Below are 24,704 nucleotides of genomic sequence, written 5' to 3' on the forward strand. Positions count from 1 at the left end.
TACGGCCCTGCCTCGACGGGATGGCGTGCCCGGTAATGCCAAGTTCCACTATAAACGTCCCCTAGCCGGAGGGACCAGGGAGGAACTCACTCAGACACAAAACACTCAGAGGCTCTTCTTCTGCCTCATCCACAACCCTCTCCACGTCTTCCTCTAACTTGATCGTCGGAGGGGTCGGGCCGAGCTCCCGGCCCGACCTGTGTGCAGGTACTAGACGGTGTCGCCTCTTCCCGACCCGAACCTCCTCGGCGCGGCCGTCGGGAGACCCCGAGGGACGCTGCCCGAGATCCCCGAGATCCGGACCCCCGAACCGAGCCGCGACGGCCTCGAGGGCACAGCTAAAAAAGTTACTTACCGTAACATATTGGTGCTAGGGAGGGCCCGTCCGAATGTCGAGCGATCAGCAGGCCCACTCCGACGAACCCCCAGTCGTCAGGTCGCACCCGACCGACGCAACGGGAGAACATCCCCTGCAGGGGGGGGTTCGAGACGAGCGCCCCGCTGCGATTTCGGAGCGCTACTGGCGATTGTTCAACGACCCGGGTCTATCGCCGCCCATCGGCAATCCCGGTGGCCCGTCACCCGTGCCACCCGAAGCCTTCTATGACCTCACACACCAGGTCCGGGCTCTTACGGGAGTGATGCAGACCATCATCCCGCTGGTCTCTCATCCGACGTCTTCACACTCAACCCTACCTCCACAACGGCAACGATCCGCCGCCCAGACCCACGCACCGCTTCCCGAGTCTCCCGCTTCACCTCCGGGCCAGTCGACCCAACCCGGGAGTCGAGGAGCGGAGGATCCAGCGACGCACCCGACGCCCGTGGCCCCGCTTTCAGACTCGACGGAGGGCTTGTGGACCCAGTTGCGCCTCGTAGGCCACCGACTGGATGAGGTGCAGCGAGAGGTTCGCAGGACCAGGGGAGACCCGGGGGCCGAACAACACCAGGGGTCCCCTTTCACCCCCGAGGTTCAAGAGCAAGCGATCCCGCCGCATTTTCGGCTCCCTTCATTGGACGCCTACGACGGCGCCACCGACCCGACGGACCACGTAGCTGCTTTCCGCGCCCAGATGGCGCTGTACGGGACGTCCGATGCCCTAATGTGCAGGGCATTCCCGACAACCCTGCGAGGCTCGACTCGAGCGTGGTACAGCAATCTGAAGACCGCGACCATCGCCTCTTTCAACCAGTTGGCCAAAGACTTCGAGCTTAACTTCCTGGCTCACGCCAAACCAAAGCCGTCGGTGGCAATGCTCCTCGGGCTCAACCAGAGGGAGGACGAGCCCCTTTCCCACTTTGTGAACCGCTTCACCACACAAATTCGCGGGCTGTCTGATGCTCACCCTTCTTTGATGATGCAGGCATTCATGATGGGCCTGCGGCCTACCAGATTCTTCTGGTCTCTGGTGGAGCGACCCCCCACTTCGGTACCAAAAATGTTGCAGCGTGCGAATCAGTTCATCGCTGCTGAAGCATGGATGGTCGGGAGGCGCGACGAGCGCAAGAGGGTTAAGCCAGAGCAGCCCCACCAACAACAGCCCGCTGCCTCCCGGCGTAGGGCTGACGGACTCAACGATGCGGTACCTAGGTCCCCTCCCTCGGGCCTAAACTCCTCCCGGACCGAAATATTTCTCCACATCAAGGAGAAAGGCCTTCTCAAAGACCCTTACCCGATGAGGAGCCCGCGCGAACTCGCGGACCGCTCTAAATACTGCCGTTTTCACCGACAGCCCGGTCACGACACCGAGCAGTGTCGAGAGTTAAAAAGGCAAATTGAGGAGCTCATCCGCCGAGGGCACCTCGGCCCATACCTCCGGCCAGATAAGGAGCTCTCACCACGCCCGGAGGGTCCCATCGAGTGACACATAGACGTCATAACCGGCGGATCCGCGTCCGGAGGGAGCTCCGTGACGGGCGGAAAGGCATACGCCAGGGCCTCCCTGGCCGAAGCTCCCAAATATGAAAAAGGGCCCGAAGTCACTTTCCCGACCGGGGGACCTGAGCTAGCCGAACATGATGACGCGCTGGTGATATCAGCCAGAATCGCCAGCGCGCAAGTGAGAAGGATCATGGTCGACACTGGGAGCTCGGCCGACATACTTTATTGGGATGCCTTCCAGAAGCTCGGCCTGGTCAAAGAGAACATGAAGCCGGTATGCTCGACGCTCACGGGGTTTACCGGTGCCTCAATCTCCTCACTAGGGGCTGTCACCCTGCCCCTAACTTTGGGAGTTTTCCCAAAGACCAAAACAGTAATGACTTCCTTTCTGGTGGTCGACCTCCCCACGGCGTACAATGCCATCCTCGGACGACCAACCCTCAACAAGATCCGAGCTGTCATCTCAACTTACTACCAAACCATCAAATTCCCGACCCACGATGGGGTCGGGGAAGTGGTGGGAAACTCCTGGGAGTCCAGGCGCTGCTACTTGATTGCCATGACGTTAAACAAAAGAGCAAGGGCCCAATCCCCGCTGGAGGACCCCCGGGAGGGAAAAAAGCCGACTCCCCGCCCCGAGCCGAGGGAATCCACCATCGACCTGCCGCTAATCAAAGGCAGGCCCGATCAAACAATCAAAGTCGGGTCGGGACTGCCCGAACTGGAGCAACAGCAGCTCGTCGGCCTTCTGCAAGCCAACGCCGACATCTTCGCTTGGACGCCATCAGACCTAGTAGGAGTCCACCCAGAAGTCGCGCTACACCACCTAAACATCTCGTCCGACGCCCGTCCGGTGAAACAAAGGCCCAGGCGGTAGGCCCCGGATCGGCAACTTGCCATCCGAGAAGAGGTAAACCGACTTCTGGCGGCCGGTTTCATAGAAGAAGCCAGGTACCCACAATGGCTCTCCAATGTAGTCCTCGTCAAAAAGCCTAATGGAAGCTGGCGTATGTGCATTGACTACACTAGTCTCAACAATGCATGTCCGAAAGACTGCTACCCCCTACCGAGGATCGACCAGCTAGTCGACGCCACAGCCGGCCACGCCCGTCTCTCGTTTATGGATGCCTTCTCGGGGTACAACCAAATCAGGATGGCACCCGAAGACCAAGAACACACAGCCTTCCTCACCGAGCATGGGGTATACTTTTACAAAGTCATGCCGTTCGGGTTGAAAAATGCCGGGGCCACGTACCAGAGGACGGTGAACAGGATGTTCGCCCATCAAATTGGACGAAACATGGAGATATACGTCGACGGCATGATCGTGAAGAGCCGAACCGCGGAGGCTCATTCTTCCGACCTCGCTGAAACATTTGACACCCTGCGAAGGTTCGGCCTGCGCCTCAACCCTGCCAAGTGCGCCTTCGGCGTAACCTCGGGAAAATTCCTCGGATTCATCATACACAAGAGAGGGATTGACGCCAACCTGGAAAAGGTCCAGGCTATCATTGACATGCAGCCTCCTCGGACGATTAGAGACTTGCAACGCCTCAACGGGAGGCTAGTCGCCCTGTCACGATTCCTTTCCCGATCGGGAGATCACTGCCTCCCCTTCTTCAAGGCCCTGAAGGGTCCAAAAAACTTCCAATGGACGGCGGAATGTGAAAGGGCCTTCGAACAGATGAAGCAACACCTGGCCAACCTCCCCCGACTCGCTTCGGTCTCCCCAGGGGAGAAATTGGGCCTCTACCTCGCCGCCTCTCGGCACGCGGTCAGCTCGGTTCTGGTCAAGGAAAACTCCAGCGACCGACTGCCGGTCTACTATGTCAGCCACATGTTGAGCGGGCCAGAGGGACGCTACCCGCCAATCGAAAAGCTGGCGCTGGCGCTCGTGCTATCGACGCGAAAGCTCCGCCCCTATTTCCAGGCCCACCCGATTGAGGTAATAACTGACCAGCCACTTCGGCTTGTCTTGTCTAAATTTGACGTTGCAGGGCGTCTCCTCAAATGGGCAGTGGAGCTTGGCGAGCACGACATACGGTACATACCTCGGACTGCCATGAAAGCCCAGTCCGTGGCCGACTTTATCGCAGAGCTGACCCCGATCACAGGCGAAGAACCCGAACCACCTCGTGAGACATGGACTCTCCACATAGACGGATCGGCCAACGCAAAGGGCGCCAGCGCGGGGCTGGTGCTGGTTACACCTGACGGTCGCTCGATCGAGCGTTCCTTCCGCTTCGGGTTCAGAGCCACCAATAACGAAGCAGAATACGAAGCTCTCCTGGCGGGGCTCCAATTGGCACTAGAAATGCGGGTGTCCGACATACACGTCCTCACCGACTCGCAGCTGGTGGCTGAGCAGCTCGGCGGCGGGTACGAAGCCCGGGACCCGACCATGGCGAAATATTTGGCACAGGTAAAAAACCTTGCCACCAAGTTCACCCGTTTTGAATTGTCAAGAGTTCCCAGGAGCGAGAACCAGCGAGCCGACGCTCTGGCAAAGCTGGCATCCGGTTCGGATCCCTGGGCTCAACCCGGGACCAAAGAGCCCCTTCGCCGAGCCACAGAGATCATCACCACGGTCACAGACGGCGCGCCGACCACGTGGGTACAAGAGATGCTGCGCTTCAAGCGGGACGGGACCCTACCCCACGACGAGACCACGACTCGACGTTTGCGTCGGACGCAGGCGTGGTACTCTGAAGAAGGAGGACGGCGATACAAGCGGTCCTTCTCGCGCCCCTTGTTACGCTGCCTAGAGCCCAACGAACACCCTGCCATAAATGCAGACCCAAAGACACTGCAGGGAAAAGCATGGAGAACGGCCACTGCGATTCTTCGACGACGAAAAAGAACGACAACCTTTCCGCAAGCCACTCCCCGAGGGCTCTCAAAGCGCCAGAGGTCCGCGGCCAGCCCGCCCGAGACGTGCTCCTCGGCCGCATGTCCCCGAGACCACCTCCTCAGTGTGGCCAGCCCGCCCGAGATGTGCTCCTCGGCCGCATGTCCCCGAGACCACCTCCTCGGCGTGGCCAGCCCGCCCGAGACGTGCTCCTCGGCCGCATGTCCCCGAGACCACCTCCTCGGCGCGGCCAGCCCGCCCGAGACGTGCTCCTTGGCCGCATGTCCCCGAGACCACCTCCTCGGCGCGGCCAGCCCGCCCGAGACGTGCTCCTCAGCCGCATGTCCCCGAGACCACCTCCTCAGCGCGGCCAGCCCGCCCGAGACGTGTTCCTCGGCCGCATGTCCCCGAGACCACCTCCTCGGCGCGGCCAGCCCGCCCGAGACGTGCTCCTCGGCCGCATGTCCCCGAGACCACCTCCTCGGCGCGGCCAGCCCGCCCGAGACGTGCTCCTCGGCCGCATGTCCCCGAGACCACCTCCTCGGCGCGGCCAGCCCGCCCGAGACGTGTTCCTCGGCCTCATGCCACTCGAAGCGCCTCTGCGGCGCAGCCTATTCGCCCCGGACGTGTGTCTCGATCATGAACCGCGAAGAGACCACTTACAGATCAAAGCCACGCCTCGAATCCCTTCCACCCTAAACCGAGCCATGGCTTCCTTTGGGGGGGGAATATGATATGACAAAAAATGGCAGACCCCGCTCCTGACGACGTCGCCCGCATGTGGACAGGCGCGGCACCCCAGGGGGGCAATAAAGGTAACGATCTGTGCCCAGACGTCAGCCTCACTGAGCGCACAGCCCCCTCGGTTGACCCAGCACAGTCGGACGAGACAGAAGCAGGTAACGGTTGGAGCTCGCTCATACCCTGCGATTCCCCGGTCCTCCACGCAACATCCTCGACGATGTCGGACGCCATCAGAGGTACGGCCCTGCCCCGACGGGATGGCACGCCCGGTAATGCCAAGTTCCACTATAAACGTCCCCTAGCCGGAGGGACCAGGGAGGAACTCACTCAGACACAAAACACTCAGAGGCTCTTCTTCTGCCTCATCCACAACCCCCTCCACGTCTTCCTCTAACTTGATCGTCGGAGGGGTCGGGCCGAGCTCCCGGCCCGACCTGTGTGCAGGTACAAGACGGTGTCGCCTCTTCCCGACCCGAACCTCCTCGGCGCGGCCGTCGGGAGACCCCGAGGGACGCTGCCCGAGATCCCCGACATCCGGACCCCCGAACCGAGCCGCGACGACCCCGAGGCCACGGCTAAAAAAGTTACTTACCGTAACGGTTAGCATTTATAGAGCCTATTTTATTCATGTTACGCACTACCGAAGATTGGATGTGTCTGTAGCTACTGCAGCAAAAGGATAGCTTTCGAGTTTAGTTGTGTATGTGGGGGGGGGGACTGCATGTGGGGAGGGGACATGATGCAACTTATTTTAAGTCCTTGGGGTCTTTTGGTCCACAAATATTTTGTTTTATATATCTTGCCTTGAGGTAGATCAAATATATAACAAGGAAAGTTTGTGTTATTGGTAATAAAAATCCTAGCTATGGCATTGTCACATCACACTAATTGAGAAGGTGAGGCCAATGGATCTTGTTGATGCCGTCTTGTTTTCAAGTAGAAACTAATTAATTTTTGCGGTGAGCCTGATGAAAATTATGGGCCCCATTTTGTAGACTAGTTGGACTCAAGTTTATGCAATGGATCAATTAAGAACTAACCGGTTGTTTCTTCCTGCTGTCGGACAGCTCTAAATTAGAGAAGCTCTTGTTAGACAATTGCCCTCTCTCTCTCTCTCTTTCACGTGCATTCAAACACACACCCACATTGGCCTTTGCCAAGCCATCAGTGAAGAGCGCTTTATCATTGGAACACGTTGTCGGGGCCCGCTTGTCCACCAACGGGGAAGTCGTGTCTCAGCCGCCGACACTTTGACCGACGGGGTCGAAAGTTGACCTGCCACGTGCATGGCGCAGTCGCCCACACCACCTCCCCGGTCGGTGATGCTCTGACTCACCGCACGATCGGGTCGTTAAGAGAGAGAGAGAGAGAGAGAGAGAGAGAGAGAGAGAGAAGAAGGCTTCCCTACTGACCTTCGATCGGCGAAGCATCGTTGAACGAAGAGGAGGTGATGGCGCCGAGCGGCGGCGGGGGACTCATTGACCAGAAGCAATTCGAGCGGCAGATGGGTTGCATGGCCGGCTTCCTCCACCTCTTGGACCGCCACCAGATCCTCCCGCGGAAGCGCTTCCCTCCATCCCGGGTTCGAACCTCCCCAAAAGACGTGATTTTTTTGTGCCTTTTGGCGTTCTTCGTGGATGTTGTAATGGTGAGTTTGTGAATTCAGGCCGCCGGATCCACCTTGCCGTTGGAGAGATCGGATGCTTCCAAGGAGAAGGAGAGGCAGCGCCGGTCCCCGAGCGTCGTCGCACGGCTAATGGGGCTCGACGCACTTCCGGACGTCGCTGCCGCCGGCCGCGCGGAGCTACTCCGGTCCGTCTCTGAGTCTCGTGTTGTTAGTGATCCAGCGGACTGCCCGCTCCTCGACGGGGGCTCGTTCCCGAAATCCAAATCGCAGGCGAGGAGGCCCCTCCTTCCTGCGGTCCAGAGGAAGAGCTTCTTCGACACGGCGGGCGTCTTCACGGAGCCGAAGAGGTGGGAATTGCTCCCTGTTGAATCCGGGAAGCGGCGCCTGATGCGAGGGATGGACGAGGCGGCGAGGAATTTGAAGACGCTGAAGCAGATCTTGGAGGCGCTCCAGCTGCAGGGGCTCCTGCACTCCAAATCGTTGGATCACCAGATCAACGACCGCAGCGACCACCTACACGACGACCGCTACAGGTGCTCCCACAACTCGAGGAACGTCGTCATCGAACCCGCTTCCACTCCGCCCCAGAGGCCGCCGAGCGGACCCCGCCCGCCGCTGCCACCCGGGCCCGGTGTCACTCGCCGGAACCCCAAAGTGGAGTCAGCAACTCGTCCCGTCCGGTGCTATCGGAGGGCCGATCGGACTCCTACAGGAAGCCATGAACCGGAGAACTGGGCTACGAGCTCGACGGCGAAGCAGAGGTCCTCAATTGCGGTGGCGTCCGGTAAGAGTTCGTCACCTCGAAGGCGGATCTCGGCCGTGAATCCACCGAAAATCCCTCCGAATCAAATTGGGCAAAGTCCAGTTACCGGGCGACTGCTGCCAAATCAGCGGCCAAAGCAAGAGGTCATCTTCAAGCGGAAAACACGCTCACTGGCGGAGGACGATACCTCCAGCACCACCCACTCTCCGTTGCCCGTCGATGTATTACTTCACTGACATTTCTATCTTTATCATGCTTCGATGTCGTCAAATTTCGTGCTTCTCACATGGAATGGACGATTATGATGATGCAGAGATCTCCGGAGGACTGCAGGGCGGGGCGGCAGCTGTTGGAGCGGTTCGACCGGTTGCTGCAAAGCATCACAGCTTTCACTGTGACGGAGCAGGTTGCGGCCACGGCAGAGCAGCAGCCGTGTCCTGTCTCGGTCATCAATTCTCCCCTCCTTGGCGAGGAGAGCTCCCCGTGCTCTCCGGTCTCCAAGCGCTCCGACAACTCCAAAGGAGATCAATTGACCGAGCGCGAAGACGACGCCATTGCATCGTACAGCGGACGCGGTCGGGAGGCGCCGGAGGAGGAGGTCGACGATGCCGACTACGTGTACGTGGCGGAGATTCTCCGCGCCACGGGAAGCCACGCCGACACGACCGATGCGTACGACTTGCTCGAGAAGCGCAGCAGCGGATCGCCCGAATGCTCGAAGGACACGCGGCTCCGCCGCCTCCTCGTGTTCGACGCCGTGGCAGAGATCCTCGACCGGAAACGCTGCCTGTCGCCCCCTCCCTGGGAGTCATTCGTGCTTCCAGGATCCCTCTCCATGGTCGCTCCCGGCGGCGCCGCCTATCTACTGCCGGAGGTGTGGGCTGAGCTACGACGGGCGGGGCGGCAGGCAATGGCCGGCGACCTCAGCAGCGTCACGTGCTGGGCCGTGCGCAGGGACCTATTCGTGGAAACCCTAGACGTCTGGGCCCGGCCCGCCGCCGAGGTGGCCGACGCCGTCATCCAAATCGAACGCCAGATATTTAAGGACCTCGTCTCCGCCACAATTAGCGACCTCGCCGACGCTATGCCCCGCGCCATTCGTTCCCGCAGCAAGCGGCTCTTCTAAATCAGCGTGCTTGCATCGCAATCGAACGGATCATACCCCGATCATGATCCTCGTCCCATTTTGGCGGCCGTGATTTCTCCGTAAACGGTTCAGGAACTGCAGCTGTCCGAGCTTTGACTTTTGTTTCCCTGACAAAGTATTAACATACATACACCAAACCGTTTTGACCCAAAACAAAGCCCATGGGCCTCAGACATTGAGGACTTGGCGGCGCCCACACGATCGTGCCGCGCCGGCGCCGACATGAAGGCGCTTAGCTTTCTACGTCGAGGCCATGCATACTAACGTAACAAGAACACCTCCATCTACTAACGCTGATCGGTTCGGACCCAAAATGATACCCCCTTGATGAAGTTTCTGGGCCCATGCCGTTGTGCCGCTCTGGCACCGACGTGGATTTGCTTCTGTCTACGTCTCCTCTGTATTAACGAATCTGGATGATGAAGGAAAGCTTTGGAAAAGCCAAGATTTCCCAGGTTGTTTCGCGTCTCTCGCGCCCTCTCGATTCTTGATCGCGGAAGGATCAGAGTACCCTCGGGTCATGTCTCTCGATTCCTCCTCCGATTCGCCATCGCCAGGTTGGATCCTGTTGCCCTCTTCGTTCGGACAAGCCTGGTATTTTCTTTCCTTTGTTTGATCTGTTAGTTCATCCCCTGATCTCGATCCCATGGATTAGGGTTACAAATTTGTTTTTATTGGACTTAACTATTTAATTTGGGTGTGTAAATTTAGGTAGGGTTTGCTCCTGGATAGGCAGGGGGTAGGATGGGGGCGGTGCCATCGAGGTTCTGGTTTTTGCTGTTCCCCGCCAACGAGTACAAGAACGTGGTGGCCGGGTTGGAGAATGCCAGCCAAGCGACGACGCTCTACAAGCTGCACCTGGGAGAGGTCGTCAACACGAGCCCTTCCATCGGGAGTAACGTGGAGGAGGTCGTCTACAAGAACATTCGGTTTGAGGTCAGTGACAAGTTTGTGATTGCTAGCCTACTATTATTGCTATTTAAAGGTTAATTAACTTGTAATTGCTCTAAACTTGAGTGCAATGCGTTTATGAGTACATCTCAGTGGTAGAAATTTGATATTTTATTATTAATATTGTTAAAAATAACGATAAAACGAAGAAAGATATATGTGTTTTTGATATGGTACTCTCTATTTATACAAGAGGATTTTCCTTAACAGAGCAACAAGATTTCCTCATGTAGTTAGGAAAATCTCGACAACTATCATGGGAAACTTAGCTGCTATCATGCCCCCACAAGATGGTGTTGTTGTCGAGGATGTCGATCTTGGATTGATGTGATGAAGTTTGCGGGGAAGAGGCTTCGTGAGTGAGTCTGCGAGTTGATCAGCATATGTACGTGAGAAATACGTAGTTGATGTTTGATAACTTGTTCTCGCATGAAGTGAAAGTCGATGGTTATGTGTTTCATGCGTGAGTGGAATATTGGATTGACACATAGATAAGTGGCTCCAACATTATCACAATATATTATAGTAGTAGAGGTGGAGGTGATGTCAAGTTCTTTGAGTAGATTCGTGACCCAATTGAGTTCTGCAGTAGTGGTTGCAATAGCATGGTATTCAGCTTCAGTTATAGATCGTGCAACTGTCTTTTGTTTCTTAGAACTCCAACTGATTGGATTAGCTCCAAGAAAGATAATATACCTTGATGTGGATGTTCTGTCATCAAAGTTTCATGCCCAATCAACATCAACAAAGGCATAGAGATGAAGGGGAGAGTGTTTGCAGAAAAAGAGGCCATGATTGAAGGTCCGGTGAAGATATTGCAAGATTCTTTTAACTGCAGATCAATGCATAGTAGATGATCGATGCATGAATTGTGATAATTTATTGACCGCAAATGAGATATCAAGGCGGGTGAGAGATAAATATTGTAAGGATCCAAGTACTTGTCGATATTGAGTTGGATCCATAGTAGAGCTTTCATTACATAATTTGAGTGACTCGCCAGTAGATAGAGGAGTTGTAACTGCTTTTATATCTTCATGTTCGTCTTTGATAATAGATCTTGAATATACTTTCTTTGTGATAGGAAGAGTCCTGAAGACGTGTATATTGCTTCCACTTCAAAAAATAACTCAAGGGTCCTAAATCTTTAAGGGAGAATCAATATGCTAAATGCTTGAGGAATGCCTTGATTTCCATAGGATTATTACCTGTGACAATAATATCATCAATATACACTAGAAGTTATATTATATTACCACTTTAGAGACAGAAAAATAATGAGGTATCAGACTTGCAGTTGATGTAAAAAATGAGCCAAGTTCGGTGTACCAAGCTCTTGGAGCTTGACAAAGTCCATAAATAGCTTTTTGTAGTTTACTAGCATGCCTTAGATACTGAGGGTGGATGAAGCTAGTAGGTTGCTACATAAAGACATCATTAGTTAGGGTTTCTTGTAAAAATGTATTGTTAACATCGAGTTGTCTTAAATACCAGCTTTTTGAGATGGCCAAACTCAGTATAAGTCAGATTATTGTGGGTTTAACAACGAGACTAAATGACTCTATAAAGTCAATATTAGGCCGTTGGTAAAACCCTTTGGTCACTATACATGTTTTATATCTGACAATGGATCTATTTGGGTTCCACTTAATTCGAAAGACCCACTTACACCCGATGATATTTTGTATGGGATGAGAGGGTATAAGGGTTCATGTAGAATTATAGATGAGGGCATCATATTCTTCACACATGGCTTTACGTTAGTATGAAGATTTTTGGGCTTGAGAAATTGTGGTAGGTTCAATGGTCTCTGACGAGAATTTTGTGATAGCATGTAGGTCAAGGACTTGTCGTGGTTTAAAAATATCACTTTTGGAACGTGTTGTCATTGGATGTCCAGAGGCTATAGGGTGTGTTGTAGGTATGGGCGGTGGAGAGGCACTGACATTGGTTGGGGCATGCTGAGGGACATCAGTGTCATTGGTCCCAAAGAGAGGATAAAGGTAATGGTTGGGTTTTCGAGAGCAGTATGTCAATAGAAGGGGAACCTTGTGAAGAAGGGAGAGGAGTAATGGAGGGGGTGAGGAGCTGTTGAACCGAGAGAAGAAGAGTGTGTGGATCCGGAGGAGAAGAACTGGATGGCGTTGTGAGAGACTCGATTGACAAGATCGACAGCGTACTCCAGTGATGTATATTCGTTGGAGTAGGTCGCACTACATGAGTCTTAGGACTTTGAAACGGAAAGATAGTCTCTATAAAAATAACATGTCGGGAGGTAAAGACTTTTTGAGATTGAGGTTCATAGCATCGAAAGACATTATGTTCAATTGAGTATCAAATGAAAATGCAAGACTTAGATTTTGGTATTATCTTATGTGAGGTATAGGGATGGAGCCATGAATAATATAAACAACCGAATACTTTGAGTTTATGAAAGGTTTGGGGATTTGTGATATAGTTTTTCAGTTTATGAAAGGATTGGTGACTCATACTAGAGGACTGGAGTGTGCATACGATTAATAATGTAAACAACATCTTGAAATGTTGTAGTCCAAAAAGTTGATAGCATGGAAGCTTGATGTAGGAGTATGAGACCGGTTTCAACTATATGATGATGTTTGCGTTCAACAGAGGCAACAAGTTGAGGAGTATATAGGCGTGACTTAAGGTATTGTATACTATAAGCAGAGAGGCAGGATGTGAGGGCTTGATATTCACCGTCACCATCGGAGTAAACTGTTTTAATTGTAGACTGAAAGAAGTTCTCGACCAATCTTCTAAAGTTGGTAAAGATTATTGAAATGTCTGATTTATGGTGGAGAGGGTATAACCATATGTACTTGGTGAAATAGTCTATGAAAATAACATAAAATCTGAACTTGTCAAAAGAAGTGATTGGCGCAAGGCCTCAAACATAAGTATAAATTACTTCAAAAGGTTTAGAGCAGGATACGAAGGATATTCCAAAGGGGAGTTTATGACTTTTATTACTTAAAACAAATATCACAATGAGTTATACTACTATTGGTTTTAAGCGTAGGAAGAGAATAACAAGAAAGTAGTTTTTGCTGAATAGAGGATGAGAGATGACCAAGACGATGATGCCACAAATTAGTTGGAGCTGTGACAGACGAGAAAGCAGTGGGCTAGGTGATATGTGGAACTGATGGTAACTCATAAATATTGTTCTTATTCTAGTCGTGGACCAAGGATGTTCCCGTGCTCAAATCTTTGACAAGAAAGGAGTTAGAAAAGAATTCAATTGAGGTATTATTTTGTTTGCAGAATTGAGAAATAGAAATGAGATTCCGTTTGATGTGGGGTGCACATAAAACATCATCGAGCGTAAAAGTTACGTCATGTGAATTAAGCATTGTGGAACTAGTATGAATAATAAGAAGTTCATTACCGTCACCGATGATGATGTCTTTATTTCCGCCATAGTTGTTGTGCATGGACAAGTTCTGGAGATCAGAGATGATATAATGAGATACACCAATGCGATGGAGAACGAGGGGGGGAGGTTTGTTTAGAGCTCACAAATTCAGGAGGCATGCTGGCCAAACCTTTGTTGATGGGTTTGTTGTACCGATTGCTCTTCTTCTTTAATTTTTGACTGACTTGAGCTATGATGAATGGTCATGACAATTTATCCTCACGCTTGAGATATATCTTATAGTCAATCAACTTGTCATAGAGTTCTTCAAAGGATATCGGTGAGTCACGTGCCCGTATTGCTGCTGCCAGTTCTTTATACTCATCCCTGAGGCCATTAAGTGTCTGGATAATGACTTCTTTATCACTAAGATTATGATATATCAGGGCTAAGTTATTGATGATAAATTTTATATGTTATAGATAGTCAGCAATAGTACTTCTCTCTTATTTTGCTTGCATGAGACTTGATCGGAGACTAAGCAGGCGAGTACGCGATTGATTTGCCAATGTGGTTTGCAGCTTGTACCAGATTTTGACAGTAGTGTCACATGAAGATATGAGTGGGGCAAGGGATCCAGTGACTGAAACTTGAATTGCTTGAAGGATGAGATGATCTTAGCGTAACCATAGTTTGTGGTCTAGATTTGCTACTGAATTGGGTGCTCTTGGGATGTTGAGCATCGCTGATGGATAATGGAAAGAGCATCGACGTAGCCTAATAGATCATAGCCAAATAGGAGATTAAAAAATTGAGCATAACAAGATGCATAGTTACCATTAATGAATAACTTGAAGGGAATGAGAGTTGCAGCATTGATTGAAATAAGATATGTAGAGAAAAAAATATTGTCATTTTTTACGAAAACAGTAATTAGAGTGTTAGATATAGATGAAGAGGATATATTGGGGATATGTATCAAATTGAGGTAGTAAGATGAGAGTCTAAAATGATTAGATGGCTGCGACTAGGTGCGGAAAGCTATACTTCCTTGAAACTATCGGTGTAACGACGACAGTGATCAAGAAGAAATGTCCATGTAAGGGAGCTCAGTACCGTATGCTGGTCACATTCACATCAATTCACTTCTCTCTCAGTGGAGGCCCCTCCTCATCTTTGCTGCTGTTGCTCCACTGTTTGGTGTTGGGAAGAGTTCGCTACCCCAAGCAGTAGATGAGCAGGATGCGGTAGTGAAGACTACAAGCAGATCTATGGGAGATCTACAGTTCTGCGAGAAGTTGTGGATTGCAGTTCTGTTAAGGTTGGGCTTCAAGCGACGGTGACAAGGTAGGCGGCGATCACCTCCTGCAGCGCTCCACCGTCGATCTTTGGAGCAGCGATTGGTGGGACACGGAAATCTGCAGTGTGGTAGAGGCCAGAGATCTGCAGCAATTCGCTACCGAATGGGAGATGGCTGGGCTGTGTCCGCTTGATGGCCGCCTCCTCTTACAGGGGTGATGAATTGAGAAGAGGCACTACGGAACTAAAGGAGAAGGAGCTAATGTTTCTACAACGATAGCAGTGGATCAGTGATGTCCCAGTGGTCGCTTATGAAAGGGACAGCTGCCGACGGAGAGAGGCAGCCGGATGATGCTATGCAATCAGGCGAGTTGGCCAACACTACGCTTGGTGCAGAGTTCTGGATGCAGAGCAGAGCGCCGAAGTTATAGAGGGGTTCTACGTAGGTGATGGGAAGTCGACTCCGGTAAGGGAAGTGGACTGTGATGGTGATCCTTGATGAGTGTAGGGACGGGATGGTCGAGCGGCTGTGGCTGCGACCCAAGGAGAGGCGGTGGAAAGTGCCGAACGGCAACGGAAGAAGTCGCCGAGGAAGTGCCGCAGTTGTCGAAGGGAAGAAAGCGACCGCAGCAACGAGATTGATGTTGCCGGAGTTCGTTGCTTCAGATTGATGTTGCCGGAGGGGCGTCGAAGGGATCGTTTGGCTTGCCCAATTGCGAGCGGAGGCTTTTTGATGAGATCGTGCTTCGTCAATGATGCTGAGGTTGCAACAGTCGACGAGGAAGAGGAAGGGCACGTTGGGAAAAATCTATTAAAGCGGAATAATTTTTTTCCATCGCATCAAAATATGTTTTTCATCAAAATATCAACTTGATATCAAAATGTAAATATCAACCAGAGCAGCATAAACAGTAGAGCAATAAATCAATCATATAGTGAGACCAAATTTTTAACGTGAAAAACCCAATATGGAAAAAACCACGGGATCGTAGTCCACCTCAAACTTCCACTATCAATAGTAATGATAACAGGTTTATAATAAATCTTCTTTAGAATAACCAGAGGATGACAATAACATCAAGAACATAGATCTTGGCTCAAGAATAGCATATTATCATCACAGATGGATCTCATCAAAAGAAGAATTCTAGGTCTCACAAAGTGGGTATAATAGAAAAGTACTTTAGAGATGATAAATTATAGATCAACATCATTAGGATTATAGAGCTTACTGCAAGGATTCTCTGTATAAAATTTGGGCTAAAACTAACAACGTTTAGCCATTGATCATCAAGTAGAAAACTCAAAGTCCTATTCTTTCTCTCTCCTTGCGCCTCCACCACTCGCTGTGCGCACACGCTGCACCCTTTCGTTCGCTGCCCTTTTCTTTTGCCTTTTAATTAATGATTTGGGCTCAAAAGGCCCAATTGTCCAAGCCCACATATGGGCTGGACCCAATTCCAATTCCCCCTCCAGCTCATATGGTGGGCTGTACTAAGCCCGTTCTTCGCCTACATATTTCAAGCTTTTCCTTAGGCAAAGACTTTATCAATATATCTGATCCATTCTCATTGGAATGCACATTTTTCAAGTGCAATTTTTTCATCTCAAGCACATCACGAATCTAGTATCTCACATCAATATGCTTGGATCTGGAATGGTATGTTGAATTCTTAGAGAGGTGAATGACACTCTGACTATCACAGTAAATAATATATCATTCCTGTTTCAAGTCCAATTCCTGTAGAAACCTTTTTATTCATAAAGTTTCCTTGGAGGCTTTAGTAATTGCTATGTATTCTACTTCTGTGGTTGATAGAGCAACACAATTTTGTAACTTAGGCTGCCAAAAGACTGCTTTCCCTACAAATGTCATCAAGAATCCCAAAGTGGATTTCCTGGAATCAGTATCACTTACCATGTTTGCATATGTATACCCTTCTAACATAGGTTCATCACTGTTAAAACATAAACACAACTTGGAAGTACCTTTTAGATATCTTAATATCCATTTCACTGCTGCCCAATGTTCCTTTCCAGGATTAGAGAGAAATCGGTTGACAACTCTAATTGCATGAGCTATATCTGACCTAATTCAAACCATAGCATACATCAAACTACCTATTGCAGATAAGTAAGACACTTTGAATATTTCTTCTTTTTCTTTCTCACTTGTAGGATATTATTTCGAACTAAGCTTGAATTGATCTACAAGTGGAGAACGAACTGCTTTAGCTTTACCCATGTTGAATATTTCAAGAACATTTTCAATATAAGTCTCCTGAGATAGCCAAATCTTCCTTTTCTTCCTATCACGAAGAATCTTTATGCCAAGTATTTGTTTCACCGATCCCAAGTCTTTCATGGCAAAAGACTTACTTAGCTCTCTTTTAAGCATTTCAATTTTACCAGTATCATGGTCAATAATCAGCATATCATCAACATATAACAGGAGAATAATGAAATCATCATCTGAAAATTTCTTCATAAACACACAATGATCAGATATGGTTCTATTATACCATTGGCTCATCATAAAGGAATCAAACTTTTTGTACCACTGTCTAGGTGCCTATTTGAGTCCATATAAACTTTTCCTAAGCTTACACACCAGATTTTATTTTCCCTTAACTTTGAAACATTTTGGTTGCTCCATGTAAATTTCTTCTTCTAAGTCACCATGAAGAAATGCTGTTTTCACATCAAGTTGCTCAACTTATAAATTCAAACGGGTAGCCAAACTAAGAATAACTCGAATAGAGGATATTTTCATCACAGGAGAAAATATTTCTTCAAAGTCAATACCTTTCTTCTGACTAAATCCTTTTACAACTAGTCGTGCATTGTATCTTTGTTATGAGCTATTATTTTTAGTCTTCAATTTGTAAATCCATTTATTTTTGAGAGTTTTTTTCTTTTTAGGGAACTTTACTAAGTCATATGTGTGGTTCTCAAGCAAGGATCTCATCTCTTCTTGCATGACTTTAACCCACTCATTCTTATGCTCATGTAGAATAGCTCCTTGGTGAGTTTTTGGCTCTCCCCCATCAGTAAGCATAACATACTCATGTGGAGGATATCTGGTAGATAGTTATCGCTCTCTAGTGGATCTTCTCAATGGAATCTCAACTGGTGGTGGATGTGCTTATTCAGTTGGTTCAACATCATCAACTATAGGAGTCTCATCACTGACATTCTCACCATAATTTTCTTGTTCATCTCCTCCATAATCATTATGAACTACAGCTGAAGGAACTGGACCCAAACTCTAAGGAATATAAACAAAGGTTTTTGGCTTATCAACATTATCACCATCATCAAATAATTGGTCTTCAAGAAATACAACATCTCTGCTTCTAATAATCTTCTTGTTCACTGGATCCCATAATCTATACCTAAACTCTTCATGACCATATCCCAAGAAGATATATGCTTTTGCTTTATTATCAAGCTTGGACCTTTCGTCTTTGGGAATATGAACAAATGCTTTACACCCAAAGACTCTCAAGTGATTATAAGATATATCTTTTCCTTTCGACACTCTCTTTGGAACATCACCTTTCAGAGCAATTGATGGAGAAAGATTTATCAGGTCAATTGTAGTTCTCATAGCCTCCCCTCAAAATGACTTTGATAACTTGACATGGGAAAGTATACACCTAATCCTTTCTTCAATGGTTCTGTTCATCCTTTCTGCCACACCGTTCTGTTGAGGAGTTTTAGGAACTGTTTTCTCAAGCCTAATACTATGGAACCTGCAATAATTCTTAAAAGGACCTATGTACTCGCTACCATTATCTGATTGAACACACTTTAGCTTTCTGCCAGTTTCTCTTTCAACATTGACATGAAACTCTTTGAAAACATCAAGTACCTGGTCTTTGGATTTCAAAGCACAAGCTCAAGCTTTTTTAGAATGATCATCAATAAAAGTAACAAAATAAAGAGCACCTCCAAGAGTTCTAATTTACATAGTATAAATATCAGTATGAATTAAATCAATAACATCTGATCTTCTAGATGATGGATATGTATGAAATGCAACTCTATGTGTTTTTCCAACTAAGTAATGATCACAAGATTTAAGAGATGTACCTTATAATTCTGGTAAGAACTGCTTTCTAGCAAAAGTTTGAAATCCCTTCTTGTTGGTATGACCAAGTCTCTTGTGCCAAAGATCTATACTTTTATCCTTCTGAATTGCATTAATTTCTCCTTTGTGTAGCTTGGCTTCCATGACATAGAAAGAGTTAAGTTTCTTTCCTCTTGCTACAATTCGAGAACCTTTAGTGAGTTTCCATTTGCTTTCATCAAAATAATGTGCAAAGCCCTCACCATCAAGTCTGCCTATAGATATCAAGTTAAGACGAATATCTGGAACATGTTTGACATCTTTGAGTATCAATTTACTCCCAATACTGGTCTCTAAGCAAATATCTCCAATACTCACAATCTTAGATGTACCACTTTTTCCCATTCTGACATTACCAAAATCACCAGCAGTGTAAGATCTGAAAAAATCACCATGAGAAGTAACATGAAATGAAGCACCAGAGTCAATTACCCAGTTACTGTCCTGAGCTGCAAGACTGACACAACCGTCATTACAAACAATAATGATATTACCTTCAGCAGCAATTGTATTGGTCTCTTTCTTATTTTTCTTCCTTTCATTCTATTCTCGCTTCCAAAACCTACACTCTTTCTTCATGTGACCTGGTTTATTATAGTGGAAACATTTGATACCTTTTCTAGACTTGGATATTCCTTTATAACTATGCGGATTTCTACTATGACTTCTTCCACGTCTTTCTTGTTTTTCAGTAATAAATGCACCAGAAGAAGATTCATACTATTCTTTCCTTCTAGCATCTTCATTTAGCAAACTGTCTTTAACCATATATATAGTTAGAGTCCCCTTTAGTGTGGAGTTATAAATTGTCACCATATACGTTTCCCAACTTTTGGTAAAGAGCTGAGAAGTAATAATCCTTGCATCTCATCATCTATATTTATTTTCATAGCAATCAGCTTGTTTGCAAGACTCTGAAATAGGCTTATGTGCTCAACAATATTACAACAATCTTTATACTTCAAATTTATAAGTATTCTAAGGAGAGAAATTCTATTTCCCACTGTCTTTTTCGCAAAGAGATTTTCTAACCTTTGCCAAACAATTTCAGCTCTGGTTTCATCAAAAATATGCTCATGCAAGTTTATATACATCCATCTTCTAATATAGGCAATAGATTTTCTATGTTGAACTTCTCATTCTTCATCTGTAGAAGGTTTATCTTTAACCTTGATAGACTCATACAAATCTTTGCAATAGATCAAATCTTCCATCATACGTCTCCAATAGAATAATTTGATGAGTTCAATTTAATCATACCATCTGACTGTTCCATTTCAATCACACAAGAAAAAACTAGCACCAAATAACCTTGCTCTGATACCACTTGTTGGGAAAAACCTGTTAAAGCAGAATAATTCTTTTCCCTCTTTGTGTATCAAAATGGGTTCCTTATCAAAATACAAACTTTATATCAAAATGCTAATATCAACCAGAACAACATAAATAATATAGCAATAAATTAATCACATAGTGAGACCAAATTTTAACGTGGAAAACCCAATATGGGAAAAACCACGGGACCTAGTCCATCTTAAACTTCCATTATCAATAGTAATAATAACAGATTTATAATAAGTCTTCTCTAAAATAGCAAGAGGATCACAATAACATCAAGATCATATATCCTGGCTCAAGCACGTGTAGCAGCGGCGGTGCACAACGAGAGGAAAGAACAAAGAAAGAAAAAGGAGAGAGAAAAAATAGGACTTTGAGTTTTCTACTTGATGATCAGTGGCCAAACATTATTAGTTTTGACCCAAATTTTATGCAGAGAATTTTTGCAGCAAGCTCTACAATCCTAATGGTGTTGATCTATAGTTTACCCTCTCTGAGGTACTTTCCTGCTATACCTACTTTGTAAGACCTAAAATTCTCTTATGATGAGATCCATCAATATGATGAAGATATGCTATTCTTGAGCCAAGATATATGATCTTGATGTTATTGTGATCCTCCTGCTATTTTAGAGAAGACTTATTGTAAACCTGTTATCATTACTATTGATAGTGAAAATTTAAGGTGGATTACAGTCTCGTGATTTTTCTCGCATTAGGTTTTTCACGTTAAAAATTTGGTCTCACTATGTGATTGGTTTATTGCTCTATTATTTATGCTGTTCTAGTTGATATTAGCATTTTGATATCAAGTTGGTATTTTGATGAGGAACCCATTTTGATACACAAAGAGGGAAAAAAATTATTCGCTTTAACAAGTTTTTTCCCAACAGGCCCTAGTACCGCCGGCTAGGAGGATGCCCTTCAAGAAGTGGAGGAAGACATCGCTGATCTCGACATAGCCCTCAACGATGACAACACACCACAGGGAGAACCACCAATGACCGAGCCCCAAGGCATCGTTGAAGAGGTCGAGAACGGGTGGAGAAGGAGAAGGGTTTTCGGCATGAGGTCGGGAATGGGTGGAGAAGGAGAAGGGTTCTCGGTGTTAGCTCAGGACAAAATTGCTTTGATACCATGTTAAGAATAACAGAGTAGCGAGATTTTCTCATGTAGTTGGAAAAATCTCGATAGCTATCATGGGAAATCTTAGCTGCTATCAAATATATGGATGGATTTATATTTGTGTGCATCTTATATTCTTTGCCATTTAACTAAAATTGTTAATTGGCAAAGTTGAAGTCCTATTTTCTTTAGTTTTTAGGTGAGTGTTTTATGGTTGGTTTTACTACCTTTGTTTTAGATTGGTCGAGGGACCTACAAATTGAGGGTCGAAAAACTCGTGAACCAAATTATGTAAAAATGATCAACATAAAGGGAGCAAGTAATTAGGACTTTCGGGAATGTGGATGAGGCATTGAACTTAAGATTGATAGCTACGGAAATGGCCAGTTTATCTGCAAGGATAAAGTAACAATGATGATTTGGGAGTGAGGTAAAAAGAAGATGGAACAGTTAACTTTGATACCCAAGAGACGACCCATGGAAGTGGACACACATGGGAGAGTTAATTTATGGAAGTGATCTCTTTTCCTTGCAAGTTCCTTTTTCCTTTTACTCGTGAGTTGTTTTTATTTTTGTCTTTTTATTTTTATTTTTGTTTTTTTTGTAAGGACAATGAAATTTCAATTTGTGAATTTATGATCCTAATGATCGTCTAAAGTTGGAAAAGGAACTCTTTTTGGAGACTCATAAAATAACGTAGTTTAAAGTACTTGGTTATGGACACGTTTAATGGAAAGCTAAAGATGTCCTAAACGAGGTGAGTCGAAGAACTAAATAGTACTTTATGAAGAAGATGGATTAGCATATCTTGCGGATGTTGATAAGCTATGTTTTCAGGGGATTTCACTGAACTCCTTGGATGATTTATTGACCATTGTGCTAAGCTCTTATGCTCTGCTACTCCTCTTTCTGTTTATTTTTTCTTAAATTCTCGTTACCAAAGGTGTAATGTGGGCTGGGTAGCATGTGGATCAAATGAGTTCCTCAAATGAATGCCACACAGCCTGTAAAGTTGACGTGATGCCCATGCAGATGGATGGAGATCTTCAAAGAGAAAAAGACCACAGTTAATTGTAGGAAGCAATCCACTCCTGACAGTTATATTACTTTGGCATAGTATGGTTATAAGAAATTTATGTTGCAAAATGTAGTTGTGCGAATACAAATTTGCTCTGCACTTTTTGGAATTGAAAAACATATTTTAGGTTTCAGATTTCTTTAACATTATTCCACAAGTGTCATCAAGTTACGAGTTCTTGTGCGGTTTAAAAATGACATAGCACTTGTGCCAGTTGAGGGAAGTAATAAACTGCAAAGAAGATTATGATTAAGACTGTTCATTTACACGAAGCATTATATGCACATAACTTCAACTTCGACAGTCAGATGTTCTTTAGGGTGGTTCTTCAGACTATAGCTCTAGATGTCTATCCTCTCCATGTTATCTTGAATTCAATGGGAGATAGCATCAGTGACATCACATTGTGTACCCAAAATATGCTTTTATGTATAGTCAACATTCAACCATACATTATGTGTCTCAACAAAACTGAACTGTTTTTAGTTTCTTGAACTTGTGGTGGGTAACAAAGAAGTTTTTATTTGACTTTGCTTCTCGATGGTCTGTATATGATTGGATTTTCTTTACTTAATGCTGCAATCGGTGATCTCAGATCCTTGGCTTATAGGTGGAGCCATTAAATCATAGTGTCTAATTATACCGTTCTGTGATGGCACAGGTCTGGGATTCTGGGGGGGACAAGAAAGGCTGAGAACGTCATGGGCAATGAATGTATAATTGAGGGACTGATGCCATTATTGCTGTGATAGACAGTACTGACCGAGCCAGGTTGAGCTTTTCCGGCCGCTGCAGCACTGGGACCTCGAGCATACTGTGGTCCTTGTGTTTGCCAACAAGCAGGATCTCAAGGATGCCATGTCGCCTGCCTGCCGAGGTAACTGATGCTCTTTCCCTCCATAGTATTAAGAATCATGATTGGCACATTCAGGCCTACTGCTGTGCCCTCACAGGTGAGGATTCGAGGTTGGGATGGATCGGTAAGCCAACAAGGTGATATTAGGTCTCGGACTTTCAAACTCACATCGTCTTTACATTCCCTTCAACATTGAACTTGGTTTCGAGGTTGCAGATATCCTTCCTGTATACTCCAGTAAAATCAATTGGCGAACAAAAGAGTGATGTCCCATTTATATGCTGAGCAATTCAGAAGACAGAATTCTTTCCTCAACTCTGGGCCGGAAACTTCCAATGCAGCTGAATAATGATTCATTAGGGAAGAAGAGTAAGAATTGTGTTTAATTAATAGGTTTTACATGGATGCAAGGAGCATTATCATAGCTTTGGTATTGCTAACTCGATGGAGTTAGATCATGGCAAAAAATCTTTGTTAATGGGGCATGCAATCTTGCGAATTGATGTGGTCGACGATTAATAGTGCATTGCATGAGTTTTAGAACTTGGATAGCTTTGTTGTAGTTAACAATCGGTGCAGTAATTGTGGAAAAATAAGAGTCTTGCAGTGACAAAATACACAAGTTCGGGAACATCAGAAGAGAAATCCACCAGTTCATACTTGGGTTTTTCTTCCCTCACGAGGAGGACAAAACAAGTACCGGAGAAGAAGAATCGTGTGTCATGAACTCTCAGGTCGGATGATCTCCTTCTCTAGTTTCAATGCATCACGTCTCTCTCTCTCTCTCTCTCTCTCTCTCTCTCTGTTTTCTCTTCTTGAGTTTGATCCCGGCGAGATGTACGTGTAGAGAGGAAAAGTTTGGGGATGACAGAGTTGTTCCGTATAGGAAACGTGTTATTTCTCTTACACGAGATGCACACATTCTCATGGGCAAAGCGACGGTGCATTTGTGCAACAAAAAAAAGTCTCAAAGCAACAACAAAGTCGGAAAGTAAGATAAGAAGAGGATACAGAGGAACAATATTGACTGATCCTAACGTTTTCTCTATCAAAGCATAGAGGGATGGATTATAAAGAAAAGTTATTATTATTATTATTATTTATCAATGTTTGTGTGATAATGTTGAACTGAAGAGAACATTTCCTTACAGTTTATTATTCTGACACAATAAATAATTTGAGATTTACGGTGTTAGCTTTTGGGTTTGTATTTTCTTGATGGTTCGTTTGGTACCAATATTTTGACGCGATTATAGACATGAATCGACCCCCAAATGATGGGAAAAACTTGTAAATTACCCCAAAACTAAACTATAGGTGGCCACTTAATTTTTGGTAGATCATAGTTTTCGCCACTTGAATCCTAATCATTGGGACCGCCAAGAAATAAATACAATCATTTTCTCCGAGGGAAACCCAAAAAGAAAAGAATCTAAACTTGGATTTGGATTTTAGAGTCAGATTCTTTTCCACCTAAACAGAAAAAAGCATCAGCATCTCAAGCATTAAAAACGCGAGAGGATTGACGAACTCATGGGG

The 24,704-nt window shown here is 46.6% G+C and overlaps 2 protein-coding genes across 6 annotated transcripts; both read left to right on the top strand.

The window, feature by feature from the left end:
* Positions 1-6,796: 6,796 nt before the first annotated feature.
* LOC103999705 (uncharacterized) lies at positions 6,797-24,118 on the top strand. 5 transcript variants are annotated; one of them, XM_065093693.1, is made up of 7 exons: positions 6,797-7,056; positions 7,141-8,085; positions 8,178-9,605; positions 9,723-9,947; positions 22,971-23,186; positions 23,263-23,302; positions 23,382-24,118. In XM_065093693.1, the coding sequence occupies exons 1-3, from the start codon at positions 6,925-6,927 to the stop codon at positions 8,988-8,990; spliced, it is 1,890 nt and encodes a 629-aa protein (XP_064949765.1). In that variant the 5' UTR covers positions 6,797-6,924; the 3' UTR covers positions 8,991-9,605; positions 9,723-9,947; positions 22,971-23,186; positions 23,263-23,302; positions 23,382-24,118. The 5 variants fall into 5 exon arrangements, with proteins under 5 accessions (XP_064949765.1, XP_064949766.1, XP_064949764.1 ...); XM_065093694.1 differs by having other exon boundaries at positions 23,263-23,289; XM_065093692.1 differs by having other exon boundaries at positions 23,263-24,118.
* Positions 9,756-15,308, top strand: LOC135598226 (uncharacterized). The gene is made up of 4 exons (XM_065091764.1): positions 9,756-9,947; positions 13,161-13,229; positions 14,496-14,659; positions 15,146-15,308. Exons 1-4 carry the CDS (start codon positions 9,756-9,758, stop codon positions 15,306-15,308), a joined length of 588 nt encoding a protein of 195 aa, XP_064947836.1.
* Positions 24,119-24,704: the final 586 nt, after the last annotated feature.

This window comes from Musa acuminata, chromosome BXJ2-1, assembly GCF_036884655.1.
Source record: "Musa acuminata AAA Group cultivar baxijiao chromosome BXJ2-1, Cavendish_Baxijiao_AAA, whole genome shotgun sequence".
NCBI classification, from domain to species: Eukaryota; Viridiplantae; Streptophyta; class Magnoliopsida; order Zingiberales; family Musaceae; genus Musa; species Musa acuminata.

Bases quoted from the DNA above. Each gene is read 5' to 3' on its own strand.
- LOC135598226 (XM_065091764.1), top strand. From the start codon at position 9,756: ATGGGGGCGGTGCCATCGAGGTTCTGGTTTTTGCTGTTCCCCGCCAAC. The intron at 9,948-13,160 runs GTCAGTGACAAG...TTCTTATTCTAG, and splicing joins ACAAGAACATTCGGTTTGAG to TCGTGGACCAAGGATGTTCC. The intron at 13,230-14,495 runs GTATTATTTTGT...CTTCTCTCTCAG, and splicing joins TAGAAAAGAATTCAATTGAG to TGGAGGCCCCTCCTCATCTT.
- LOC103999705 (XM_065093692.1), top strand. From the start codon at position 6,925: ATGGCGCCGAGCGGCGGCGGGGGACTCATTGACCAGAAGCAATTCGAG. The intron at 7,057-7,140 runs GTTCGAACCTCC...TTGTGAATTCAG, and splicing joins AGCGCTTCCCTCCATCCCGG to GCCGCCGGATCCACCTTGCC. The intron at 8,086-8,177 runs GTATTACTTCAC...ATGATGATGCAG, and splicing joins ACTCTCCGTTGCCCGTCGAT to AGATCTCCGGAGGACTGCAG.